Raw genomic sequence first — 27684 nt, forward strand, 5'->3', positions numbered from 1 at the left:
TACACACATAATTACAATTATTACTAATGTTAGTATCATTATTATTATATGATCATGTCCAATAATATTAATATCAATGCTGCCAATATTCATCACCATAAAAAAATAACAATCATAATACCTATTGGATTTGATACACGTAGAATTAATTGTGAATGTGATCGTGTACATTTTTACATACGTGATGTCAACCATCATTTTCATTCCCAGAAGGATCTGAATGACAGACGTCACCTCCTGCTGTGTGGATCCCTATAGTTAGTGTCTGTTGTGATGAATCAAACAGACACTTACACTTCTTTAGAGCTGGTTTCAGCCTCCACACTCCACCGTGCTCCACACTGGGGGGGGGGAAACAAAGTGAGAGCAGCATGTTGAAACATTCACCTTCATCATCTGCTGTCTCATCACTTTCTGCACAACATAAGTTACAGCTGCCTTTTCAGCCACTTCATCTAGCAGCGGGTTGAATCCTTGTAGGAGACTTTGTCCCTGAGTGGTGAGCTGTCCTCTCCATACCTGAGTGTCCAGTCTCCAGCGTGGATCCTCCAGTCCAGAAGAGAGCAGCGTAGCTCCTGAGTCTCCCGGGTGATTGTAGCTCAGGTCCAGCTCTCTCAGATGGGAGGGGTTGGAGCTCAGGCCAGAGAATTCTTACCAGTTACCGTTAATAATATAATAGAGGCCCTAACAAATTTAACTTAAAAATCTCCCCTCTTGATACTTGACTGTCTTAAATTTGTTGGTGCCTCTATTACATTATTGATGGTAGCCGGTAATCGACTTTTGTGGACTTCCTGGAAACATGGACCTACTGGTAAGGCACACAGACTTGTCTATTTTAATAAACTCCCGGTACACTAACCAAGTTGTTGATGTTTCATTTTATGTGTAGGGACCCTAATCATGCTACTGTAGAGGTTTGGTGCTGTTTTGAGCATTACACTTTAATTGGTGTCTTCAATAGAACAGCGGTTGGCAAACAAACATTATACATAAATCTGGTTTTGAGAATGGTTGTATAGGCATATACACCAGCAAATAAAACATATTGATACGTTGTTGTCCGAATACTCACGTATTATATAAATAAATATATAAAAGGGAGATAAAAAATGTAAACATTCTTTTTTCCCCAGTAGTTGAGGCATTTGACCTCTGATCTCCTTTAGTAGGTTGGCTTTGTAGTGAGCGAGGAAGTGGTCTCTCTCACTGCAGAAGATGGCGCTGGGTTCAAGTCCTGGTGAGGGGCGTCTCCGTGGAAACCTAAGGTTGACCTCTGAACCCATCAACGCAGAGTATGGGGCTCAGGAGGTAGAGTGGGTTGGCTGGTGACCGGAAGGTCGCTAGTTCGATCCCCGGCTCCTCCTAGCTTGGTGTCTAGGTGTCCCTAAGCAAGGCACCTCACCCTGACTGCTCCCGAAGAGCAGGCTGCTGCTTGCATGGTTGACATCGCCGTCGGTGTGTGAATGTAACCTTGAAACGAGAGATGTCATCTGAATTGTAATGTCATCTATAACCTCAGTTGTTGTTTCTTGTTCCGTCTCCGTGGAGTAGCGGGGAGCACTGTGGGATAAGCCACCGGAGACCGGGGTTAAAGTCCTGCTGGTGCCGGATTCGATTGAACCATAGAGAGTGTTTTAATGACATCATATATATATATATATATATATATATATATATAACCTCTGCCCTTGGCTCCCTAGTCTCCATGGGGCAGTGGGGAGAGCTGGTGGTTCAAGTCCCCTGACGGACCGTAACAGAAGCTGCTTGTTTCTATATCGGGTGAATTGTAAAGTCAAGTATAACCTCTGAATCCTAGTCCAAAACCCCTACAAGGAACCTAACCCTAATATCGAACCCTAGAACCTTAACCCTGAAACCACAGCCCTAATAGGAAACCCTAGAACACCTTATCCTTACCCTAACCGTAGAAACCCTTACCCTAGAAGCAGATAAGAAACCCTAACTTTAGAACCAAAACCCTAATCCTAGAATCAAAACCCTTGTAGGTTACCCTTAGCTGGAACCCAACCATTGAACAAAAAAAACTAACCCTAGAACCTTAACCCCTAATTGGAAACTAACCCGAAAACCAAAAACTAAACCCTAAAACTTAAGCTAGGAGAACGTTCAGATGTATCCAGATCAGCTCTCTGGTCCAGGAGAACGTTCAGGAGAACCCAGATCAGCTCTCTGGTCCAGAAGTACGTTTAGAAGAACCCAGCTCAGCTCTCTGGTCCAGGGGAACCTTCAGAAGAACCCAGACCAGCTCTCTGGTCCAGGAGAACCCAGATCAGCTCTCTGGTTCAGGAGAACCTTCAGAAGAACCCAGCTCAGCTCTCTGGTCCAAGAGAACCTTCAGAAGAACCCAGCTCAGCTCTCTGGTCCAGGAGAACCGCTCAGTTCTTCAGGAACTTGGCGATGAAGAAACCGATAGTGTCACGGTCAGCCTGGTGGGAGAGGGGCCGGGCCTCTGTGGAGAGGGGAGGAGCCTCATTGGAGAGGGGAGGAGGGGCCTCAGTGGAGAGGGGAGGAGCCTCATTGGAGAGGGGAGGAGGGGCCTCAGTGGAGAGGGGAGGAGCCACGTTGCTCAGCTCTGGACTGAACCTCTGGAGGAGCTTCAGCTGATCAGGGGTCAGACCGGCGCCTGGCAGCCCCGGGCCCCCGACATGGGGCTCCTGGGGACACACACACACACACACACACACACACACACACACACACACGTTTTTGTTAGATGGATTAGGTGTGTGTTGTTAAGTGTAGGCAGGTGTGTGTATATGTTTAGGTGTGTGTAAGTGCGTTAGGTGTGTGTGTCTACATGTAGGTGTGTAGTATACCTGGGGTACCAGGCTCAGACAGGGGTAGGTGTGTGTAGCTGTGGTAGGTGTGTGTAGCTGTGGTAGGTGTGTTACCTGGGGTACCAGGCTCAGACAGGGGTAGGTGTGTGTAGCTGTGGTAGGTGTGTTACCTGGGGTACCAGGCTCAGACAGGGGTAGGTGTGTGTAGCTGTGGTAGGTGTGTGTAGCTGTGGTAGGTGTGTTACCTGGGGTACCAGGCTCAGACAGGGGTAGGTGTGTGTAGCTGTGGTAGGTGTGTGTAGCTGTGGTAGGTGTGTTACCTGGGGTACCAGGCTCAGACAGGGGTAGGTGTGTGTAGCTGTGGTAGGTGTGTGTAGCTGTGGTAGGTGTGTTACCTGGGGTACCAGGCTCAGACAGGGGTAGGTGTGTGTAGCTGTGGTAGGTGTGTGTAGCTGTGGTAGGTGTGTTACCTGGGGTACCAGGCTCAGACAGGGGTAGGTGTGCAGGGCCCAGGCCACCTGCTCCTCGTTCTCCGCCAGAGTCACGGTACAGGTGCTGTAGACCAGGACACCGCCCGGCCGCAGCAGCTGCACCGCCTGCAGTACATAGATATATACGTTATAGATCAGTATACATAGATATATACGTTATAGATCAGTATACATAGATATATACATTATAGATCAGTATACCTATACATTATAGATATAGATTATAGCTCAGTATACATAGATATATACATTATAGATATAGATTATAGATCAGTATACCTATACATATATACATTATAGATATAGATCAGTATACAGAGATAGATATTTTATAGATATACATTATAGATCAGTATACCTATACATATATACATTATAGATATAGATTATAGATCAGTATACCTCTACATATATACATTATAGATATAGATAATAGATCAGTATACCTATACATATATACATTATATATATACATTATAGATCAGTATACCTGTACATATATACATTATAGATATAGATTATAGATCAGTATACCTATACATATATACATTATAGATATAGATTATAGATCAGTATACCTATACATATATGCATTATGTATACATTATATATCATACTGCTATACCTATAGCAGTATGAGTATAAATGATATTATACATTGTTATATTGTGTAATCTCTCTTCTAGTGTGTAACAGTGTCTCATAGCGTGTAGCAGTGTGTAACTGTGTCTTATAGTGTGTAACAGTGTCTTATAGTGTGTAACAGTTTGTCAGTGTGTAACAGTGTGTCACAGTGTGTCAGAGCATGTAGAAGTGTGTAACAGTGTCTTCTATTTTGCAATAGCTTGTAGTAGTGTGTAAGAGTGTGCAGTAGTGTGTCTGATAGTGTGGAACAGTGTGTCATAGTGTTTAACAGTGTGATAGTGTATAGTAGTATCTGTTCCTCTACAAAAGCACCGTCCAACCCATCCTAATGTTCTGTTCCCCCTGCTTCTTCACCCTGCTCACTGTCACCAGCAAAAACAGACTCCTCAAAATCCCACACATAGCATCCAAGATAATCAACCTCCCCCCCCCAGCCTGTCAGAGGCAAATGGACTTGCTATTGCACGCCTGGCACGTGTATTAGTCAGCAGCCCCGAACACCCCCTTAACCAACTCTTCGAATTACTCCCATCTGGCCGCAGATATATGGTACTAGACTGGAGAAAAGCCCATTTTGAAATAAGTTTTGTCCCCTCAGCTATCATAGCACTGAACAAAAATAGGTAGATCTTCCATCACTGTATATTGTCCGTGTCATGTTAATTTCTGTCTACATGTTTTTCTGTGGTATATGTGGGAAGAGGGTTTATCTGGTGTATATGTGGGAAAATAGTTTATTTGTTATCTGTGTGGCTCCCAGTGTTGCTACACTGTGTTGTGTCTTTTTAAATGTATGCTGCCCTGAAACCCACTTGACTTGACTGTGTGAAAACAATTATCCCCTGCTGAACAATAAAGAACCTAACTGACTAACTAGTGTCTAACATTGTCTGGTAGTGTGTAGCAGTGTGTAGTGGTGTGTCTTGGCGCTGCTGTGGTACCGCGTGGAGAAGCTTGCGCTGCAGCGGGCTGTAGGAGGTGATCTCCTTCAGGCTCCAGCCCACCGTCATGCTGGGTCTCTGGCCCAGACCAGAGCAGGGGGCGTCCAGAAGGACCCGGTCGAAGGAGGAGGGAGGGAACGGAGGGCCTGGGGGAGAGAGGGAAAGAGGGAGAGAGAGAGACAGAGAGAGAGATAAAGTGGTCTTCAATCTGTTGGTCTGGTCCCATTAGAGGCTCCCAGGATGGTCCTTACTGTCCTGATCAGAAAGCCTTCAAACACTGGGATCATCAGAATGTTTGGAGGCCGACCAGGAGGCTGTTGTGTTTATAAGTATTGTATTGAAGAAGAACCCCCATAGAGGAAACGTATGTGTGTGATGTCACTGTAGTTGTAATGCTCATCTGTGTGAGCACTGAGTATGTGTCAGGTCTGGAACAGAAGCAGCTCCGTTTGGTCGCATGGGAAAGCCATGGAGGAGAGCTTCCATGAAGCCTGGAGGAGAGCCCCCAGTCACCAGCCTCTAGCCTTCAGTCTCCATGAATCCTGAACCAAGACGGCCGTCCGTACCGTCAGTGGCCAGCAGGGCGGGGTCGGAGGTCACGGCCTGGGTGCTGTTGAAGCAGAAGGCCCGGACGCACGTCAGCCGCAGCGCCGCCGCGTTCTGACGGATCAGCTCCACCTTGCTCCTGATGCGGTCCAGAGCCAGCACCTCCCCCTGCACACACGCACACGCACACACACACACACACACACAGCGGACACTTTTCTTATTGGTCGGTTTCTTTTTTTCCAAACTCTAAATGTAAATAAACTTTTTCTGTTGTTTTGTCGGCAGTAGTTTTGACTTTTATAAGAAGGAAATGCTTTAAAAATGTATGTATATATGACCTGAACTTACTTACGGGATATATACTGGATATATTTCTATACACAGTATAAAGTCAATATATACGGTATATACATACATATAAATGTACATTATATAAACTAACTGGATATATTTATATACTGTGTAAATATATGAATATAAAGGCATTGTGTGTGTACCTGGTTCTTCATGAGCCCGGCCAGGTGGCAGGTCTTCCCCCCCGGAGCAGCGCACATGTCCAGGACGCGCTCCCCAGGGTGCGGCCCCAACACATGACCCACCACCACCGAGGGGAGGTTCTGACACACACACACACACACACACACACACACACACAGTGATCAACACTTTGATCCAAATGGACTCGTGAATTCAGATGCATTTCATAAAGGAGCAGGTAGGGGTTAGACATTACAGACAGGTCATTAAGGAGCAGGTAGGGGTTAGACAGTACAGAGACAGGTAGGGGTTAGACAGCACAGAGACAGGTAGGGGTTAGACAGTACAGAGACAGGTAGGGGTTAGACAGTACAGAGACAGGTCATTAAGGAGCAGGTAGGGGTTAGACAGTACAGAGACAGGTAGGGGTTAGACAGCACAGAGACAGGTAGGGGTTAGACAGTACAGAGACAGGTAGGGGTTAGACAGTACAGAGACAGGTCATTAAGGAGCAGGTAGTGGTTAGACAGTACAGAGACAGGTAGGGGTTAGACAGTACAGAGACAGGTCATTAAGGAGCAGGTAGGGGTTAGACAGTACAGAGACAGGTCATTAAGGAGCAGGTAGGGGTTAGACAGTACAGAGACAGGTCATTAAGGAGCAGGTAGTGGTTAGACAGTACAGAGACAGGTAGGGGTTAGACAGTACAGAGTCAGGTCATTAAGGAGCAGGTAGTGGTTAGACAGTACAGAGACAGGTAGGGGTTAGACAGTACAGAGACAGGTCATTAAGGAGCAGGTAGAGGTTAGACAGTACAGAGACAGGTCAGAGGTCAGGTACCTGCAGGAAGACCAGGTCGGGCAGGACCCCATCGAAGGAGGGGCTCTGGTAGAGCGGCTCCGTCATGCGGACCCCCAACCCCCTGAGGAGACACAACCAGAACCGGTCCAGACCGGGTCAGACCAGATCCAAGGGAAACAACAACCGGTCCAGACCGGGTCAGACCAGATCCAAGGGAAACCACAACCGGTCCAGACCGGGTCAGACCAGATCCAAGGGAAACCACAACCGGTCAAGACCGCGTCAGACCAGATCCAAGGAAAACCAGCACCGGTCCATACCGGGTCAGACCAGGACCGAGGAAAACCACAAACGGTCCAGACCGGGTCAGACCAGAACTACTGTGCCGTGCTTTGAAGGGAGCTGGGATTACATTTAGGGCATTTAGCAGACACTTTTATCCAAAGCGACAAACAATAAGTACATTCGTCAGAAGAAAGAAAAACCACTATATATCGCTGTCGGTACAGTAAGGATATATAGTATCGACATATATATATATTTTTTTATATTTTATATATATATATATATTTTATATTTTTTTTTTATTAAAAAAATATATAAAAAATTGTTTTATAGAAAGGGCAGAACAGCTGGATACATATCTGTATATTATTTTAGATTGGAAAAAAATCTTTTTGACCATTTTGTGTAATTTTTAAGGCCAAATTTCAAAGTTCTCAGTTTCAACTTTTTTTTTGGGAGAGACATGCTGAATAAATACAACATGTTTTCAAACTCAAAAATAATCGTTTGAATAATCGTGATTTCAATATTGACCCAAATAATCGTGATTATGATTTTCCCATACTCGGGCAGCCCTACTAAGTACGATCTTAAAGGGATGATTATGGTTCCACGTCGACGCAACGCAATGACTTCGCAGACGCTCCGACGCCGTCCTGAACCTGTTTTGGTTCTGCGTTGGGTTGCAGCAAGCGGACCAATCACAGCCCTTGCTGCTGCTTCGACGGAATGTTACAATTTTCAGGGGGGCACATGTCAAACCCTTGAGGTGGAGGCACGGAGGGTCCGCAAGGACGTAATGGGTCCGCTAACCCCCTTGCGGTGTGATGACGTGGAACCAAATACAGCCCTTTAGGTGCCAGGACAGACAACATACAACAAGTGTGTGATGTTGTTGATGTTATTGACGTGAACAGTAATGAATAATCATAAGGAGGAGGAGGAGGGTCTTCTTACTTGGCGGGTTCCTGGGCGAAGATGGCGGCGCGGTGCATCTCGGAGACTCCATTACCCACAAACACCTTGTTCCCCTGGAAGGGCTTGGTGCACCCGCGGGTGCAGCGGCTGTCCACGTCAGAGAACACCGACACCGCGTCGCCCGGCTTCATGACTGACAGGGAGACAGGCATAATTTTATACACACTGAACCTTCTGGACACGCACATCGGAACCTTATTTATACGGTTTGTATCGGTTGTGTTAGAAGATAGAAGATGGGAGGAGTTAGAGAGGACCGGAGGTAGGAAGTGGGAGGATGAGTGGCTTCCTGTATGAGCTGGATGCCTCCCTAGGCTCAGGATCCCTCGCTAGGATGAGAAAGAAGCCTCTTTAATTGGTAAGGGCATATGTGGACTGTTGGTACGAACGTGTGAATTATGTCACAGAGTAAGAGGGTGTCATCATGAGGGGGCGTGGCCTTACACTTGGGCGTGGCCACGATCCCCGGGGCGAAGACGTTTGCACCCCTCAACACGGCGGAGCCACACTGGGCCCCCACCACGACCTCTGACCTCAACGGGACCAGGGACCTGGAGGAAGACAACCTTTATTCAGACGGTTCGTTCCGTTCGTTAAAGGTTAATGACTCTTAAAGATTTGTCATTTCATTTGTTTGACTTTTATTAGGTCTATTTTTTTTAATCTTATGCTGCCTCTCTCTGCGCTCCATCTCTCGCGTTGACTTGGGAATCGTACCTGCAGCAGCTTAACGGGGTTTGCCAGGCTTTGAAGACCCCAGGTTAATTGGTTCTATTCCCAGTAGTAAATCAGCAGTGGTTTTGTCCCGCTCCCCTCCTCTTTGTTCCAGACGAGTGAGCAGCATCTCCAGAGTTGACCTCGGCTTGGCCCAACACACGTCAAGAGCGTTCCGACACCTTTTGTCCAGAAGGGCTCACAAACTAACCATCCACGAGTTTCGATTCAGAATGATAATGATACTTCTGAATTCTAAGTGAGAACAATATTCAAGTAAGGGCCGATGTTAAGTGTAGGAGGGAGGGTTTAATTCATTCGAACGCAGCCTAAGCATTGACTTCCTGGTTGAATGAAAAACTAGTCTGAACACACGTTTCACTATTTTACCACTGGTCAGTCCATTTTATCTGCTGGGTCGAAGCGACAGAAAATCCACATTTTTATCCAAAACTCACCCTGTGTTCATAACACCCACATTTAACATTCAAGAGTTCTCACCGCCGCCTCAGTCCCTAAGTCCACGAGCATGTGCAGTGTAGTGTAGCAGTATTGAACTTGTGGATTTGTTTGTTGGTACCACTAACCAGGGCAGTCTGTTTGCCCTTACTTGTTGAGGACCGAGTAAAGCCACAGCTTTTGGGAGCTGATAAAAACTAGTTTGGATTAGAGTGAATGTCAATGGCTCGACAACGGATTGTCACGACCTGGGACAGGACCAGCAGCAGCTCATTGACAACACCTGAGCTGAGCTTATTTAAGTAGACCTGTGAGCCCAGTGGGGGGGTGGTTCTCCTTTGGGAGGCATCACTTATTGTTGGTTCCGTTGGTCTAGTTGAATCCTAGGTAAGTTTACACCTTACAACACTACACCCATACACTTTTACGTACACACACACACTTACATCACTGACTAGATTGAATACACACGCCATACCTTACGTTATGTTATATTCACCTGGTTATAATAAACCTTTTTGTTAAACTCAGTCAATTGTGTGCGTCTCCCCTCTTTGCAAAAACCTCCATGGTTGGTGTAAATTTCACAATTTACACCGTGAAAGAAGGTGAATTTAACAGAAATGATGGTTGTTATACCTGATGGTTGATATGCCCCAACAGAAAATGTAAACAATTAACCTTGGGTCTAGGGCAAACCGGTAAACCCTGTAATATAATACAGGAAACACTTTTTGAAAAAAATCAAAAAAGGTTTTGTCAAAGGAACCTTTCGATTTTTCCAGCTACGATCTGACAGAAGTGATTTCCAGATGTGTGGGTGTGTGTGGGTACCTGGGCCCGATGACCGGCAGCAGCAGCACATCTGGAACCAGGGGATGCAAGAGAATATCCACGGCAACCGCCGCCGGCGAGCCAGACCTCTGCTGCTGCTGTAGAGACCACCCTGTTATCAGCTCCTCATGTGGAGAACACCCTGCTATCAGTCCCTATGGAGACCACCCTGTTATCAGTCCCTATGGAGACCACCCTGTTATCAGCTCCTCATGTGGAGAACACCCTGCCATCAGTCCCTATGGAGACCACCCTGTTATCAGTCCCTATGGAGACCACCCTGCCATCAGTCCCTATGGAGACCACCCTGTTATCAGTCCCTATGGAGACCACCCTGCCATCAGTCCCTATGGAGACCACCCTGTTATCAGTCCCTATGGAGACCACCCTGTTATCAGTCCCTATGGAGACCACCCTGCCATCAGTCCCTATGGAGACCACCCTGTTATCAGTCCCTATGGAGACCACCCTGCCATCAGTCCCTATGGAGACCATCCTGTTATCAGTCCCTATGGAGACCACCCTGCCATCAGTCCCTATGGAGACCACCCTGTTATCAGTCCCTATGGAGACCACCCTGCCATCAGTCCCTATGGAGACCACCCTGTTATCAGTCCCTATGGAGACCACCCTGTTATCAGCTCCTTGTGAAGACCACCCTTCTAAAGCTCTCCTCCTCACCTGCTGCAGCTCCTGTGCCAGCCGGCGGCGGACCTCCTCCAGCGGGGCCAGGTGGGTGCTGGCCCGGACGCAGGTGAACCCCGGGGGGTGGGACAGGACCATCAGCAGCCCCTGGAACCGCCGCTCCGCCTCCGCCCGGCCGACGGCGGCCAGCAGCTGGACGGCGGGAGGAGGGCGGGTGAGGACGTGGTGAATACAGTTGGTGACGTGGTGAATACAGGTGGGGACCATGGTTACCGTCTCACCTCCTGGTTCAGGAAGACGTGTCTCAGATGTTCATAGACCTCGGGTCGGAGGGAGACCCGTGGGAAGACGGACATTTCTTCAGGTCCTGGTGTGACATGAAAGTGGTATCGGACATGAACAGCCGACCACGTGATGTTGACAGAGGGCCTAACGGGTGGTCAATACTGGTCGTTTATAACAGGGATAAGATCGAGATCTTTAATGGTAAACGGACTGCGTTTACTTAGCGCTTTTCTAACCAGTGGGCACTCAAAGCGCTTTGCAACATTGCCTGACATTCACCCATTCAGCCTCACATTCGCACACTCGTCGGGAGCAGTCAGGGTGAGGCGTCTTACTCAGAGACACCTCGACACTCAGCTAGGAGGAGCCGGGGATCGAACTAGCAACTTTCCGGTTACAAGTCAACCCTACTAGTATTATGAAGGACGGCTGGTGGTTCCTTTCATGGTTTAGTCACGTGTTCTCCTCAGGGGAAGAGAACCCTCCAGTCGCACCGAACTGAACTGGGACCAGTGGCGGTACCAGTAAAATACGAACCCAAACCAGTGCACACACCAGTTATAATAGTGACATAACGCTGGAATGCCTCGTTTTATACTCAACATGTCCTGTAGGACTATAAGTGTTTAAGTGTGTAATTAAAGGTTTATTAACCTCATGCTCTCTACTCACGTGTCTCTCGCCGAGGAGCTGCTTCCGTCTACGTCAGCGTGTTGACACACGTGGTGACGATGACGTAGAAGATTATATCTTATAAATAATAAATCTTTACCAGAGGAATTGCTTTAATTTTATGTTGAATAACCAATTATTATTATTAAAAACAAGAAGAATTACATTTATCGGATTCAAATATAACCTTAAATAAAAATGAATACAGGTATTATTAAACAAACGAAGTGTAGCTGGTTAACATTACAAAATAGTGTATATATTTATTATTATAATCATAAATATAAGTTACATATCCATTGGTTTATAAACTATAGCTTTCTTCTTATTTAGTCATAATTTCAAAAACGCTCTTTTCATCTCCAAGACCATTTCACCCTTATATTGTTTTCTAATCATTTCTACAATTTTCTGTCATCAAAAGTACCCATTGTTTGCTAAAGGTGGTTCTTCCATCAATCATGGAATAGATTTTTAATTTAGATATTACTTACAATTTAACGGAAATCTTGGTTGATTTACCTCATGGTTGATTTACATCATGGCTGATTTACATCATGGCTGATTTACATCTTGAAACAAAAAAATACTATAGAATTATATAATGTACATATTCTATATGCTACAATTATATATCTAAATTCAAAGATATACATTGTGAATTTAAATTTGTACAGCGTAAATTCTAATAAAAACCCAACCAAACCACAGTCTATAGCAGGGGTCGGCAACCCTAGGCACGCGTGCCACCACTGGCACGGGGCAGCATAATCATTGGCACACTTGGAAAAAAAATGTTAAAAAATAATAATTATTATTATTAAAAAATTTCACAGCACAATGGGGCCGCATAGTGTGTCGACCACGGGTGTGGGCGCCATGTTCCAGAGCCGCGGGGGATTCTGGGAATTGGGGTTGTCAGTTGACAAAAGGGGTTTTGTAAATGATTCTGTTGTTAGGGTTAAGTGGGATTAATGGGTTCGGGATGTTGGGTGTTCTATTAACATGTTCATTTTCATTGTTGTTGACACCGCCACCGAGAGTGACGTGTCCGTTGTACACCTGAGCTACTATTTGTGAAGTCGTCCCAATAAAAAGAAACTCTCGTAGTCGTGCGGTGTAAGGGGCGCGACAGTTGTACTAAACGGTTGAACCGTCGAGACGGTTGAGACGGTCCCCCTTCTCATTCTTCCGTCTCTTCCCGACCGGCGCTATAATAATCATTTCTACTACTTTATGTTGCAATTTATTCTATTTTGGGCATTTCCTCCCAGTGCAATTATGTTTAAATTAGTTACAGAAAGCAGTGTTCTGAAATGGGATCAATTAATAGTTTTTAAACCTATGTTGTGAGCAGTGTTGGTAATAACGCCGTTTAAAATAACGGCGTTAGGTAACGCCGTTATTTTTTCAGTAACGGGTAATCTCACTAATAACTACCTATATATCTAACTAATATCTAACTATTTCCGTCGTTACAACACCGTTACCGTTACTGTACGAAAAATGCAGTGCGTTACTATGAATTGATTGAATAGACTGCTTAATCCGAATGCACCCTTGGCTCCAAACACAAACTGCTAGAGAGGAGACCGGGTGGGTTAAAAATGAGATAAGCGATTATGATTTGCTAGGGCAGAGTCATGTTTCACGGTAGCCAATCGTAACCAGTGTTTTTACACACAAGCCAGGACACGCGCGCCACACACACACGCAAACGCACACACCAAACAGATTCGATGAAGCAGCAGAAATGGCGAGTCCGGATGAAACGTTGGCATCTGTAGTATTCGGCAGACGTCCCACAGCCTTTGCAACCAAGCAAATGAAATTCAGGCCCCATCCACACTAACCCGGGTAAATGTAAAAACGCACATCCGCAATGAAAATGATCTCCGTTTTCAGATCGTTTTCGGAATGTTTCGCATCCACGTTCCACACTGAAATTATTTTGATAAACAGTTGTTGTCATGGTAACTCCTCCACGCCTCTCTGTTTAGATTACAGGCGCGCGATCAGCTGATATTTACAGTTGAACAGCTGGTTAATCATTTTCGACCCGGTCTTGTCCAGAAACGCCGCTCCAAGTACGGTTTGAACTGTCGTCTTTCGGTTTTTTGCCATCACTGAAGAACATTAGTACAGCACTCGCCTCCGGCGTTGGAGCAACGAATATGTTTGAGCCAATATGTCGAGTTGTTTCTGGAGATAAATTAGTACATTGTACAGAGAGATCATCATTTTCATTTCACCTGCCATTTTTTTGATGAGCGTCTCGGTCTCGAGCGCAAGCTTGTGGCAGTGTCATGGCAACCGAACGTCATCGTTTCTGAAAGCCTCCGTCTACCCTGTCCACACTACAACGCGAACCCAGCGTTTTCACATTCATCCACCTCAGCGATCATTTTCGAAAAGCATAGTTTTCAGTGTCGGAATTCTCAGTTTTAGTGTGGACGGAAGGGCTAAACGGATAAACATTTATGCGTTTGTAGATTAACCCGGGTTAGTGTGGACGGGGCCTCAGTTGGAAGCATATCGGGGCCTTGAATGGGCAGTTCAACCATTTAACACATTAAGGCCAAGTGAAAACTGCTCAGAAAAATCCAAATTCTTTGACACATAGCAACTTCATTTTTTTTACAGTAACGCAAATAGTTACTTCCCCTGGTAACTAGTAATTCAGTGTAATTCAGTTACTAACTCAGTTACTTTTTGGAACAAGTAGTGAGTAACTATAACTAATTACTTTTTTAAAGTAACGTTCCCAACACTGGTTGTGAGTTATAGAGAAGAAAATATTTAAAATATTGTTGCAAGTGGCCTGTATGCATTGCCTTCACATGGTTTTGCAAAGCTGTACATGTCTTAAAGATATTGATGTGGATGCTCCAACATTCTCATATATTCTCGTTTTTTACATTTCTCACAGTGCAAAAACTTATTTTTTCCAAAGATTTTTTGAATGTTTCTGATATGTTAGTATAATTTTGAAAGCCCATGTTGCAAATATAACAACCAAAAAAACATTTAAAATGTTGATGCATGATTGTGGACTATATGGAAATAGTACAATTCCAGGTCTTCTGGAAATGTTTTTGGTCGCTGTGTCATAATTCATCTTAATTTTTAATATATTGTTGATTAAGGCACACTCATTAACGAGAAAATGTCAAACTGGCACTGCATGTTGAAAAGGTTGCTGACCCCTGGTCTATAGTCTGATGGCCATGGAGAACATTAAAACTCCTACATTTACCTTTCTAATCATGATTAGCATTATAACCAACATCATAAAACTATTCCTATTACAAATGGAATATATAGGTATAATTAAACATACACGCACGCACGCACACACGCAAACATCACACACGAACACACACACACAATGAATGACGCGTGGATACGTGCAGTAATGTAAATGCATTCAAAGCATGCAGATCTTTATTGAGACAGTTAAAAGCCACGTCGCTTTAGAGATAACAGCTTTACAAAACAAAATATATACAAAATCTATCTGTGCAAACAGTCCTTTACAACTCTCCCCTATAAGGTTCCCCGCAATGCATGCATCCAAATAAACTTTGTTACGTTAACAAAACTACTCCATTTCTCACCAGAAGCTTCTATGTACACATAGTAGAACAGTTTATCGTCATGTGTTTTAGTAATGTATACATTTAGACCAATGATAAATGCTAGGAGACATTTCCTAGAGAAAGCTACTGAAATCAGGCCTTGGCCCTGGGCGTGGACATCAAATCTAGTCCCAGGAGTGGAGACGGGCCTTCTAACCACACTGTACAACGGCTTTGGCAAAGAGACTCACTGCCATGGAGACGGTCATGATGCAGTGAAGCACCTTGAGAAGAATCAGCAGTGCATACGGACAGATGTTCTGCAACACTATTGCATTAATGCTGTAGTAAAACATCTGGATACGTACTCTATGTTTGTAAAAAGGCTTTAACAGGGAAAGTCCGGCAAATAAAAAAACAACTATGATCATTTAGTTTTCTGATTTAAAAAAAACACACACACAGGTCTACATGGCAGTCTCAGTGAACAGCAACAATACAACATCATCAATTTCTTTCTGAATTTTTTTTTTCCACCCCATGAAAGCTCTGACCCCCGAAAGACTTCCAGACAAAATAATTCAACTAGGAGACGTGAAGCTCTGAATCCCCTCGTATTAAAACGCTTCGTAAAAGCGGTTTCATCTTAATATACAAAAACGGGGAAATACAACTGCAGTGGCACAAGGACACCATCTGGGGGTGAGAACTAAAAGCATGGAAGAGTGCATCGCTTAATACTATTTTCAACAAGATGGAGAACAAAACAGAACAAAAAACAAAAGAGCAAAACAAAGCAAAATTAGCCGCTAGCCCTGGGAGCTGGAGGGGCAACGCTAGGATAACATGCTACGGTACTAGGCTAGGGTGCTAACACAATGATGCTTGTTCCATGGTGCTAGTGCTAGGCTAATGCTATGTTGCTGTTGCTACGGTGCTAGCTCTAGGCTAACACTACTGTGATAGCGCCACGGTGCTACAACACTATGGGGATAGCGCTATGGAGCTGGCGCTAGAGCAATGCTAAGCTAACGCGTCGGTTCGGGGGGTGCAACAGTTCTGTTGCAACGGTGCCGGTGCTACGACGCTGGCGCTACAGTGCTGGAGCTAGGCTAACGTCAGGGCGCTAGCGCTAGGCGGAGTCCTTAGTCGCGGTAGGGATGCAGGACTTGGCGCTGGAGCCGTTGTGAGACCTGTAGCTGGTGAAGCTGGGCGTGTGTATGGTGCGAATGCTCCTCCCGCCCGGACCCAGGGGGGTGGGCGACAGAGGGGAGGGAGAGGAGGAAGAGGAGGAGGAGTAGGAGGAGGATGAAGAGGAGTAGGAGTGCACTCGTATGTTTTGGGTCTGGGGGGAGGAGAGGGAGAGAGTTTTACCGGCGTGCTGTGAGGGAGGAGCAGGAGTGAGTTTAGGGTTTCCGTTAGAGAGGGAGGGGAGGTGCGAGGAGGAGGAGGAGGAGCTGGAACGGGGAGGGTGGTGGGGGGAGGGGAGGGAGGACTTGTTGTTGGAGGAAGAGGAGGAGGAGGAAGAAGAGGAGGAAGGGTTATTGGTGTTAGTTGCATCCGGGTTGGGGGCGGAGGTGCCTTTAGTGGCGCTAGGATAAAAAGCAGGGATTTTAGAGACAGAAGGGGAGGGCACTTTATGATCCGCTCGCTTAGCACTCCCGTTACCCTGCAAACAAGAGATGCCAGAACAGACAGAGGTGGTCAACAGAGGATCAAATGAAACAACAAGTATCACACAAAGGCAACAGGACAACACGGACCTCTAAGGTTACGGACACAGAGACATGGCTAAGACAGGACTACAGAGACTACAAGGAGAGCTTTGCTTCTTGTCGGCTACACACAGGGACAGATGCTTTACAAGAAGGCGAGTTAAGAGGAAGCAGAGTTAGGTGACAGAGAAGCAGACCGATGCAAAAGCTGTTACACACAAGAGTTAGCTAGTGTACAATCTAGTGGATAGGTTTCCTTAGCAAGTACACAGAGTTAGTTAGCAAAGAGTCAACAAGTAGAGTAAGCAATTAGAGTTAACTACTAGATAGAGGAAGTTAGCTGGTAGATAGGTAGCTAGGAGATTGAGGGAGTTAGCCGATAGAGTCAGCTAGGAGATAGCAGTAGGCGGTAGAGTTAGATGCAGACAGGTCGGTGTGCAGGCAGACTGGTTGCAGACAGATCAGTGTACAGGCAGACTGGGTGCAGACAGATCAGTGTACAGACAGACTGGGTGCAGACAGATCATTCTCGAGGAGCGTTCTGTTGGTGCAGCTGGTTTTGGTTGTTGAGGGTTTCTTAGTAGAGGAAAAATATCAGTGAGAGATTTAGTAGCGGTGCAGTAAAGTGTGTCTCTCAGGGGAAGTGCATTGTGGGTGGGGAGGGAAGCGTAGCGGCTAGGTTGGTTAGCTTCAGAGAAAGCATTGGGGGGGATTGGGGGGAATGCAACACTGTTTAGGAACTCAACTGTGATGGGAAAGGGAGCGACCACGCAGTGAGTGACGGGGGAACACCTCACTCGTCTTTTTGCCATCTCTCCTTTTTTGTTCTTTATTCGCCAACACAGTGAAAGCCGTGAGCAGTGAGGACATGCAGAAGCATACAGTGGTGTTATTATTACGGGATGGAACAGTCAAAGAGTCATGCCTTCCAGTCCAAGACGACTCCAGAGGAGGAAACAACAGATCCACGCCAGGCGTCTCGGTGGCCATTTTGATTTTTCTTTCTTAAAACCCCCAACCCTAAACTTTAATGTCAACGTCAAGCTCTTATTTTGAAAAACCCTTCAGGCGAAAGTGTTTCCGGTGGCCCGTAGTGAAGCCCTAGGGTAAAACTACCTGTCGGAACTGCCTCTGAGCATCCGGTAGTTTGGGTTGTTTTGCTGGTTTTTCGGTGTTACCGGGCGACTGCCGGGCCTTCGTGGACAAGGGGACGGGCATCCGACTAGTAGGAGAAACGAGGCTCTGCAAGAGGACCCAAACCAAACACAAACAGGAGATAAACAAAAGAAAAACAAAAACAGCACATGGGAAGGTGAGAGAAAGGACAAAAAGGTATAAAACAGGTGAATTCCCAGTTGGTTCAACAGTAAGAACACCATTTATATATCACCAGGGACAGCACATGCAACCCCCTCCAACCGTCACCCAAAATACATAAACATAAAATATACAAACAGTTCATGCAGCTGAGGACAAGAAAGCACACAGAGAGCGGTCAGTGTAACAGCTTCAATCCCAGGACAGAGCGTTCCCACTGGTTGAAGACCCCGGTTAGCGGTGGAGCAGTGGAAAGATGAGAGGGAAGAGGAGGGAAATGCCACTCTTCAATCATGGAAACCATGATCTCATACAGGCTGGGTGAAGAGCCCAAGGAGACATTTCCAACATTTCCAAACTCCCAAGAATTGGATTAATAAACGTGTAATCTCATCGATTAGAGAGGGTCATTTTGGAGGATTGGAAGAAAGGACCCAAAGCTTCTAGGAGGGTGCAGGAGCTAGAGAGAGACCTGTTGTTTAACGCTGGCTGGGGAACTGGGGGCAGGAGTGGAGGTAGTGGTGGGGGCGACTACGGGCCGAGGCAGGAGCTGAGGCTTGCTTTTCTTCCGCAGGGAGCTCTTGAGGGGCAGGGTGACCTTAGGACCGGACATCCTGGAGGTGGGCAGAGAAGCGGACCTCTTCAGGCCCTCTGAGCTCTTCTTCTCTCCCATCTTCTCCGTGGCCTTGTGCTCGTCGGGCGAGCAGGGGCCCATCTCGCTGATGGTGGTCTCAAGCTGCTTGATGGTCTGCTCCAGGCTGTCCAGGGTCTTGTAGGTGCTCTTCCGGATCTCGTTGGTCCGTTGCAAGGAATCCGAGGTGTCCCGTTGTGCCGGGATGGAAGTGGAAATCGGGACAGGGTTCTCGTCGGTGCGCGGAATCTCAAACCTCTTGGCCTCCTTGTGCTGTCGGACGGTGCCGTCTGTCTCCTCCTCGTCCTCGTAGACCACTACCTGCAAGGTCTTCTTGCCTGACTTGCTTCCCGTGCGGATGGCCTGGGACAGCGCGGCCAGCTGCTTCTTGGGGAACTTGAACCTGAACTTCTTCTTGCTGTCCTGCTTGCCCTCTCTGTTGGACTCGTTGGAGTTCCCGGCTCCATCCGCCAGCTCAGCGCTAGAGGAGGAGGAACAGGAGGAAAGGCTCCCTCGGTTGGCCAGAGACTGGCCCCTGGCCTTCAGGGCCATGTCGCTCACTGCTCCTCCAGTTACCTGCTGAGCACCACTCCTATCAGAATCGGACCCTTCGCTCTCCTCGTCGATGCGCTCCTCCCCCAACATCCTCTCCATCTCCTCCTCGCACTCAAAGACGGTGGACAGCCGCTTGTACGCCGAGCGGATGTCCATGGGCTCGTCGAAGATGATGATCACCGGCTTCTTGTTGAAGCTGTCATCGTGCGTGCCCGTGGCATCCGCGTCCTCGCCTCCGGTCAGGTCGCCCCACTTTCCGGACTCACCCACCGTGAGGGTCTGGACGTTGCCCTTCTTGGAGTTTACCAGCTCCTGGTACTCTCCACAGGACAGAGCCTGCACCTTGCTGCTGGTGATCATGAAGGCGATGTTGTCTGGCGGCGGAGGAGCCTCTTCTCCAGGGAGGTCCGGGCTCAGACCTGCCCCCTCATCCCGTCCCTTAGGTGGATCTCTGGGCCGGTCGGATGCCTCAGCCGGGGGCGTCTCTGGGAGGGGGACGGCTGGCAGCTCTCTGGGGGTTTCCACGGTGGAGGTGGACACAGACTCTACTATGATACTCTTACTGTTGGCCTCCTGGACCACCGAGGACTTTAACTTTTTTTCGTTGTTGATTTGGTTGAGGAGGATGAGGTTTCCTTTCTCCACCTCGGCCCCGCGGTCGCTCTTCAGGGACACGGAGCGTTTAATCTGCTTCCTGGGCAGCTTGAAGCCGATCAAACCCACGGGTTTGGGGGAGATGGGAGGAGGGGAGCTCGAGGGTGGAGAGGAGGGAGGAGGAGAGACGGCAGGGGGAGAGACTGGAGGAGAGCGAGCCGACGGCTTGGGTGGTGGTTTTGGTGGAGGCTGCGACTGCGGTAGCTGACTTGGGAAATGGTCGTTAGCATTGACATTTGACACCTGGGATGGGGGAAAGGTGGACTCTCTGCTGCGTTCAGTGGACTCCTCTGGCGCAGTCGACGGGGGGAGCTCTTTGGTGATCTGACCGGTCACGTAGTAAATTACCTGCCGGGAAAACACAGAGGTCATGGTTAGACGCCATACATGACCAGAATGAACTGCAAAAGATGGGATGGTAGAGGTGGGTTATAGTGGTAGGGAGAAGTGGTACGCACCGCAGGACTCTGGCGGGATTGGGTGTTGCCGTTTTCATCCGTGTCCAGACTTTTATCCTCTTTTTCCTTGGCAGGATCTGAAGTCTGCTAGGACATTGTGTGAGGGGTCAGTATTATTCGGCCGCTTGGGCACTAACATGATGTGGATTAGCATGAGCATCTCTGGTGTTAGCGCTGACTAGGTGCGAGGCGCTAAATTGGATTAGCATAAGCATCTTTGATATTAGCTCTATCCTAGGCTAACGTTCCATCCAGAGCTTGTACTGTAGAGTTGAACAGTTGATGATGTTAATATGAAAGTGGATTAACTAAGGTATATAATGTATAGTCTATCCATGATTAAATGTTATATTAGGAATCAATTAAGATTAATTAATCAATTAAGATAAATTCATCAATTAAATTATCAACATTTAGGAAATAGAAAGAGAGTCCTTAAGGTATCTCAAAGAAAGTGAACTTTAGAAGGGAATGGTAAAACCGATAGGTTTCAATTTCGACCAATCGCAGCACCAGCTACATTATCCCCCAATGTGTTGGAGGTTCGCTCTTTCTTTAAAGCTAGAGTGCTGCTTGGTTGATATGGAAACTGACTCCCCTATCTCCAGCCCCAGGGTGACCACCGCCGCGGCCTATGAAGGTTTAAACTGAGTAAAGCTGAGGTGGTGAGAGGTGGTAGTTTGACGGAGAGGTGAAGGTGTGTGAGGGGTGAAGCGTGCTCCTCACAGCAGGGTGAAGGTTAGGGAGAAAGGCATGCAAAGGTAACGCCCCCTACTGAACAGAGTCTGCAACCACAGGCTGTCTCTCAGGACCGCCCCCCCAGCTCAGGGCTTACTTTGACCGAAGGAGGGTTTGGAAAAGAAACACAGAAGACAGATTGTAAATGCCTGCAGAACACGGCATTGATTCTTTTATTGATTCAGATTCGAGGGAAAGGTCAAACAAATTGAAATGAAATCAGAGATGGTAAAACACTGCAGCATAAATCAAAGACGAAGAGAGAAGACAGGGAGCCATCAGATGCAGACTTTATCCCCAAGCCGGACCCAGACCCACGCTACCCCCACACTAGACCCAAACTAGACCCAAACCAAGGCTAGACCCAGACCCACGCTATACCCAGCATATACCCAGACTAAGAGTGGACCCATACACCCAACAGATTTGAGAGAGGAGAGGAGGAGGGAAGGCAGGGGGAGAGAGGATCTGGTGGGGGTCACAGGATTATTTGGAGCCCATAGAAGGTCACAGCAGGTGTACAGGTGAGTACAGGTGAACAGGGGTTAGGTTACAGCCATCAGGTGAACAGGTGTTAGGTAACAGCCATCAGGTGTGCAGGTGTGTACAGGTGAACAGATTTCTCCAGGTGAACAGGTTTGTACAGGTGAACCGGTGTTAATTTACAGCCATCAGGTGTACAGGTGTGCACAGGGTAACAGGTGTGTCCAGGTGGGTATGTGTTAGGGGACAGCCATCAGGTGTGTCACCTGTGTGTCAGTTTAGCGGGGGCAGGTGGTAAGCTGGTCGGCTAAACGACGACACATCATCTTTACCTTTGTTTTCTCTTTGAGGGCCGGGAGGGCCCCAGCTCTGAGCTCTTTGACCTGAGGCTCAGCAAGTACGCCCCCTACAGGACACTTCTGGAACACCTGGGAAGAGGGAGGAGCCAGGACACGAGGGAAGAGGAGCTTTAATAGGAAGCTCCATCACTGATCACAACAGAGAGAAGATATCAACATGCAACACTGTGTGTGTGTGTGTGTGTGTGTGTGTGTGTGTGTGTGTGTATGTATGTGCGTGCGTGCGTGCGTGTGTGTGTTTCTGTGTGTGCCTGTGTGTGCCTGTGTGTGTGAGTGGGTGTTACCTGTAGTTCTGCCATGATATTTTCCCCATCATCCTCCCCTTCTGTGATTGGCTCTGGATGGAGAGGAGGAGTGGCTGTCTTTGGCGGGGCGTCGGCCAGCACGGGAGTGGGTGTCGCCACAGGTGACACCTTGAAAGGTGTAAGTTTGGGGGAAGGAGGAGGAGGGCCATCTTCCTCGTCCTCCTTAAAAACATAGATGACCAAGAAATAATTTTTATTATTAATATAATCATCATTAAAAACATTATTTGCAGCAGTCACAATTTGCTACACAATCACCTGCAGCAAGCATTCACAGGTTAACCCATTCCCCGTATACAACAGAGATAGCTAGGATAAGACGCCACACAATGCTAAGTACTATTTTTAAGTGCCTGGATGCACAACATACAATGTAAGACTGCTTAAGCCTACGTCACTACACCAATCAGACGTCACCATCAGTATCCGTGTTTCCCCAGAGGCTGGGCCTGACGGGAGTGCTACACTCACCTGACCCGAAGACCTCTTGCTGTTGAAGACCACCTCCCCGGACCGGGTGGTAGTGAGCCCGGACCCAGAACCGGGGATGGACCCGGAGTAGGTCTTCCTGGGGGGGGGAGGCGGAGGGGACTTGCAGCCCTTCTCAGAGGCGGTCTTTGGGGTCTTCTCTGCGGGCTGAGTGGGTTTAGGGGCGGGGGTCTTTGAAGGTCTCTCCAGGACCGCGGGTCTGGAGGGCCGGTCGTTCCTCTCAGGTCCGGGGCGGGGCTGCTTCTCTGCGGTCCCGTCTGGCTGGGGGTCTTTAAGAAATCACAGAGGGAGGGGTCCACCAGTAGGTTAACATCCAAAGCCTTAACTACTGGTTAAAGCTTTGACATTATGAACGAATGAATAAATGAGTTAATCGTCATGAATAAGTGAATGAATTGTCAAGTCAACACAGTTTATTCATTCACTCATTCATTCTGTGCACGCACCAGAAGGTCAGATGTAGGCGTGTATGTACTGTATGTGTATATATGTAGGTAAGTGCATGCATGTATATGCAAACACACAGTATGTATGACATTTGTTTGTTACTCTTAAAAATGTGTGGAGGGGGGGGCTTGATATAAGCTGAAGCTTCTGCCCCTACCCTTTGGTTACGACCAAGAAAATGCATTCATTCATTCATTCTTTCATGATTTCATGAACACACCACATCATCCTTTACTGCACTGACATTGGGAGGGGGGTCAGAGCTTTAATGAAGCGCTATTCGGACATGAGTCTGTGAGTCAACCTGTTCTGGGGTTGGGGTGAACCTATACCTGTAGGTGAGGTGGCAGGGCTGGCCGGGTGTCCTGGCTCCCCCCCAGCAGAGGCCATGGGGGAGACGGGCACGCCCTTCATCATGGTGGCCTCCGCCTCCTGCAGCAGCTTCTCAAACTCCTTCCCGTCGTACTGACCCATGTTCTGCCTCCGGTCCTCCCACTCCTTCTCCGCTGCCTGCAGGAGAGGAGGGGGGAGGTGAAGGGGGGGGGAGACAGGGGTGGGAGGAGGCAGGGAGGGAGGAGAGAGAGGGGAGGAGGGAGGGAGAGAGCAGAGAGAGGAGAGTAGGAACATATTAAGGCTGCATGCAAGTTCAACTTCCTTTTGGACGGCAGGTGGCTCAGGAGGCAGAGCGGGTCGGCTGGTGACCGGAAGGTTGCTGGTTCGATCCCCGGCTCCTCCTAGCTGAGCGTCGAGGTGTCCCTGAGCGAGACGCCTCACCCTGACTGCTCCTGACGAGCTGACCGTCGCCCTGCGTGGCTGACTCCGCCGTCGGCGTGCGAATGTGTGCGTGAATGGGTGAATGCTAGCCAGTATTGTACAGCGCGTTGAGCGGCCGCTGGTTAGGAAAGCGCGGTATAAACGCAGTCCCTTTACCATTCACCATTGCATGGACCAGACATGACCCTGCGTGGTCCCATGGGGGGTCTACATGGACGAGGGGCGTACCTCGATGGACAGGGCGCGGCTTCTGCTCCTCCCCTGGCTGGTCTGCAGCTCCTCGATGATGTCCTGCCTGGTCCCAGACCCGTTGTTCAGCAGGCCGCCGCCGGGGGGCTTCCTGGCCGGCTCCGGGGCCCTGGCCTTGGGGGTCAGGGGGGCGGGGGCGTCGGCCGGGACCCCCAGCGGGGCGCCGGAGGTCTGGCTGTGCTTGACGGGGACCGGGGAGCTCTGCGCGTGCTGGAGCACCATGAGGGAGGAGGGGGGCTTCACCGGGGGGCGCGGCGCCGGGAGGGGGGGCGCCTCCGCCTCCGTCTGGCCTGACGAGGCGGCGAGGCAGGGGGACTCCCTGGGGGACTCCCTGGGGGTCTCTCTGGGGGTCTCTGCCAGCAGGGTGGTGCTGGTGGAGGAGGTGGTGAGGGTGGAGGTGGGGCCCCCAGGGGCCGGTCTCGCGGCGCTGTTGGCGGAGACTTCAGTAGCGTACCTGCAGGGAGAAGGGGAGACATACATTAGTAGCTCACTTCAATTTAGAAGACCTCATGTAGAGTCCCAACTCAACCAATCCTCTCCTGCTCCTCCTCCTGCTCCTCCTCAGGGAGCTCAGAGTCTCCTCCCCCCCCCCCCTCCTGCTCCTCCTCTCCTCTCACCCCCCCCCCCCCCTGCTCCTCCCCCCTCCCCCCTCCTGCTCCTCCTCTCACCTCCTCAGGGAGCTGAGTGTCTCCGTCAGGCTCCTCCCTCCCCCCCCTCCTGCTCCTCCTCTCACCTCCTCAGGGAGCTGAGTTTCTCCGTCAGGCTCCTCCCCCCCCCCCCCCTCCTGCTCCTCCTCTCACCTCCTCAGGGAGCTGAGTGTCTCCGTCAGGCTCCTCACTCTCTTCAGCATGCTGTCCAGTTTGTGCGGCTCCTCCTTCAGGAACTTCACCGCCTCCACCTCCACCCGCAGCACCGTCCGCATGCTGCCCTGCAGGCCCGGGAACTCGCCTGGGGACACACACAGAGCACACGTTACACACACACGTTACACACACACCGCACGCACAGTACACACAGAGCACACGTTACATACACACGTTACACACAGTACACACGTTACATACACACGTTACACACAGAACACACGTTACATTCACACGTTACACACACACCGCACGCACAGTACACACAGTACACACGCTACATACACACGTTACACACAGTACACACGTTACATTCACACGGCACGCACAGTACACACAGTGCACACGTTACATTCACACGTTACACACACACGGCATGCACAGTACACACAGTACATACACACGTTACACACACACCGCACGCACATTACACACAGTACACACGCTACATACACACGTTACACACAGTACACACGCTACATACACACGTTACACACAGTACACACGTTACACACACACGTTACACACAGTACACACGCTACATACACACGTTACACACAGTACACACGCTACATACACACGTTACACACAGTACACACGTTACACACACACGTTACACACAGTACACATGTTACATACACACGTTACACACAGTACACACGTTACATTCACACGTTACATACACACGGCACGCACAGTACACACAGTACATACACACGTTACACACACACGGCACGCACAGTACACACAGTACACACGCTACATACACATGTTACACACAGTACACACAGTACACACGTTACATACACACGTTACACACAGTACACACGTTACATACACACGTTACACACAGTGCACACGTTACACACACACGGCATGCACAGTACACACAGTACATACACACGTTACACACACACGGCACGCACAGTACACACAGTACACACGCTACATACACACGTTACACACAGTACACACAGTACACACGTTACATACACACGTTACACACAGTACACACGTTACATACACACGTTACACACAGTACACACGTTACATACACACGTTACACACAGTACACACGTTACATACACACGTTAAACACAGTACACACGTTACATACACACGTTACACACAGTGCACACGTTACATACACACGTTACACACAGTACACACATTACACACGTTGTTACACACACAGTGTACACATTTTACATACACACACACACAGTACATACACACGAAGCGCACCCACGTTACGCAAGTTACACATACACACATTAAACACACACACACACACAAACAGTGTACCCACATAACACACACACACACACACACACACACACACAGTGTACACATGTTACATACACACACACAAACACATAATACACACACACACACACACACACAGTGTACCCACATTGCACACATTACACACACATACAAACACAGTACATGTACACACACACACAATTGGTAACCTAGCAACGCTGAAGAGGGCGTGTCCTACCTTTGAGTCCGGCCAGCCCCTCCCCCACCTTCCTGAGGGACACGGCCCCCTCCTCCACCTCCCGCAGGGACACGGGCCGCCCGGGAAGACCCCCCTGGTCCCTCTGCAGGGAGTCCACATACCTCTCCAGGTCCCTACACACACACACACACACACACAAACACACACACACACACACACACACAGAGGTAGACAGACACACACACACACACAGGTAGACAGACTCACACACACACACACAGGTAGTCAGACACACACACACACACACACAGAGGTAGACAGACACACACACACACACAGGTAGACAGACTCACACACACACACACACACAGGTAGTCAGACACACACACACACAGGTAGACAGACACACACACACACACACACAGGTAGTCAGACACACACACACACACACACACACACAGGTAGACAGACACACACACACACACAGGTAGACAGACTCACACACACACACAGGTAGTCAGACACACACACACACAGGTAGACAGACACACACACACACACAGGTAGTCAGACACACACACACACACACACACACACACAGGTAGTCAGACACACACACACACAGGTAGACACACACACACACACACACACACAGGTAGTCAGACACACACACACACACACAGGTAGACAGACACACACACACACACAGGTAGACAGACTCACACACACACACACACACACACACACAGGTAGTCAGACACACACACACACAGGTAGACAGACACACACACACACACAGGTAGTCAGACACACACACACACACACACACACACACACAGGTAGTCAGACACACACACACACAGGTAGACACACACACACACACACACACACACACACACACAGGTAGACAGACAGACAGACACACATACACACACAAAACGTTAAAAAAATATCTGAAATGGGGTAATCATTAAATACATCGCTACCATTTAGGAATCTACTTTTTCCTACTACTTTATAAAACCTT

The 27684-nt window shown here is 48.4% G+C and overlaps 2 protein-coding genes across 9 annotated transcripts in view; both read right to left on the reverse strand.

Annotated features, from left to right (window-relative positions):
- Positions 1 to 958: 958 nt before the first annotated feature.
- Positions 959 to 11593, reverse strand: nsun6 (NOP2/Sun RNA methyltransferase 6). Its single transcript, XM_079755263.1, has 12 exons — positions 11578 to 11593; positions 10902 to 10987; positions 10657 to 10812; positions 9976 to 10073; positions 8413 to 8519; positions 7948 to 8101; positions 6745 to 6826; positions 5925 to 6044; positions 5445 to 5592; positions 4879 to 5024; positions 3272 to 3397; positions 959 to 2678 (listed from the first exon to the last, which is right to left on the reverse strand). Exons 2-12 carry the CDS (start codon positions 10974 to 10976, stop codon positions 2400 to 2402), a joined length of 1491 nt encoding a protein of 496 aa, XP_079611389.1. The 5' UTR covers positions 10977 to 10987; positions 11578 to 11593; the 3' UTR covers positions 959 to 2399.
- Positions 11594 to 14990: 3397 nt separating this feature from the next.
- The window catches only part of kiaa1217 (KIAA1217 ortholog), a 76359-nt gene continuing 63665 nt past the window's right edge, over positions 14991 to 27684 (reverse strand). For 6 of the 8 annotated variants that reach the window (XM_079754684.1, XM_079754682.1, XM_079754685.1 and 3 more), the window contains 11 exons: positions 26697 to 26830; positions 25130 to 25277; positions 24309 to 24783; positions 23639 to 23816; positions 22842 to 23128; positions 22350 to 22532; positions 22039 to 22134; positions 20486 to 20572; positions 18660 to 20375; positions 17987 to 18112; positions 14991 to 16824 (listed from right to left, as the gene is read on the reverse strand). In XM_079754684.1, the coding sequence (XP_079610810.1) occupies positions 16288 to 16824; positions 17987 to 18112; positions 18660 to 20375; positions 20486 to 20572; positions 22039 to 22134; positions 22350 to 22532; positions 22842 to 23128; positions 23639 to 23816; positions 24309 to 24783; positions 25130 to 25277; positions 26697 to 26830 (3967 nt within the window). In that variant the 3' untranslated portion in view covers positions 14991 to 16287. The remainder of the gene's footprint in view (positions 16825 to 17986; positions 18113 to 18659; positions 20376 to 20485; positions 20573 to 22038; positions 22135 to 22349; positions 22533 to 22841; positions 23129 to 23638; positions 23817 to 24308; positions 24784 to 25129; positions 25278 to 26696; positions 26831 to 27684) is intronic. The other 2 variants (XM_079754689.1, XM_079754683.1) reach the window with 2 other exon arrangements.

This window comes from Pollachius pollachius, assembly GCF_949987615.1.
Source record: "Pollachius pollachius genome assembly, chromosome: 17".
Lineage (NCBI taxonomy): Eukaryota > Metazoa > Chordata > Actinopteri > Gadiformes > Gadidae > Pollachius > Pollachius pollachius.

Coding starts and splice junctions, on each gene's coding strand:
- nsun6 (XM_079755263.1), bottom strand. CDS start 10,976: ATGTCCGTCTTCCCACGGGTCTCCCTCCGACCCGAGGTCTATGAACAT. Junction 6,045..6,744: donor CCGACCTGGTCTTCCTGCAG/GTACCTGACCTC, acceptor TGTGTGTGTCAG/AACCTCCCCTCGGTGGTGGT. Junction 3,398..4,878: donor AGCGCAAGCTTCTCCACGCG/GTACCACAGCAG, acceptor TATGTACTGCAG/GCGGTGCAGCTGCTGCGGCC.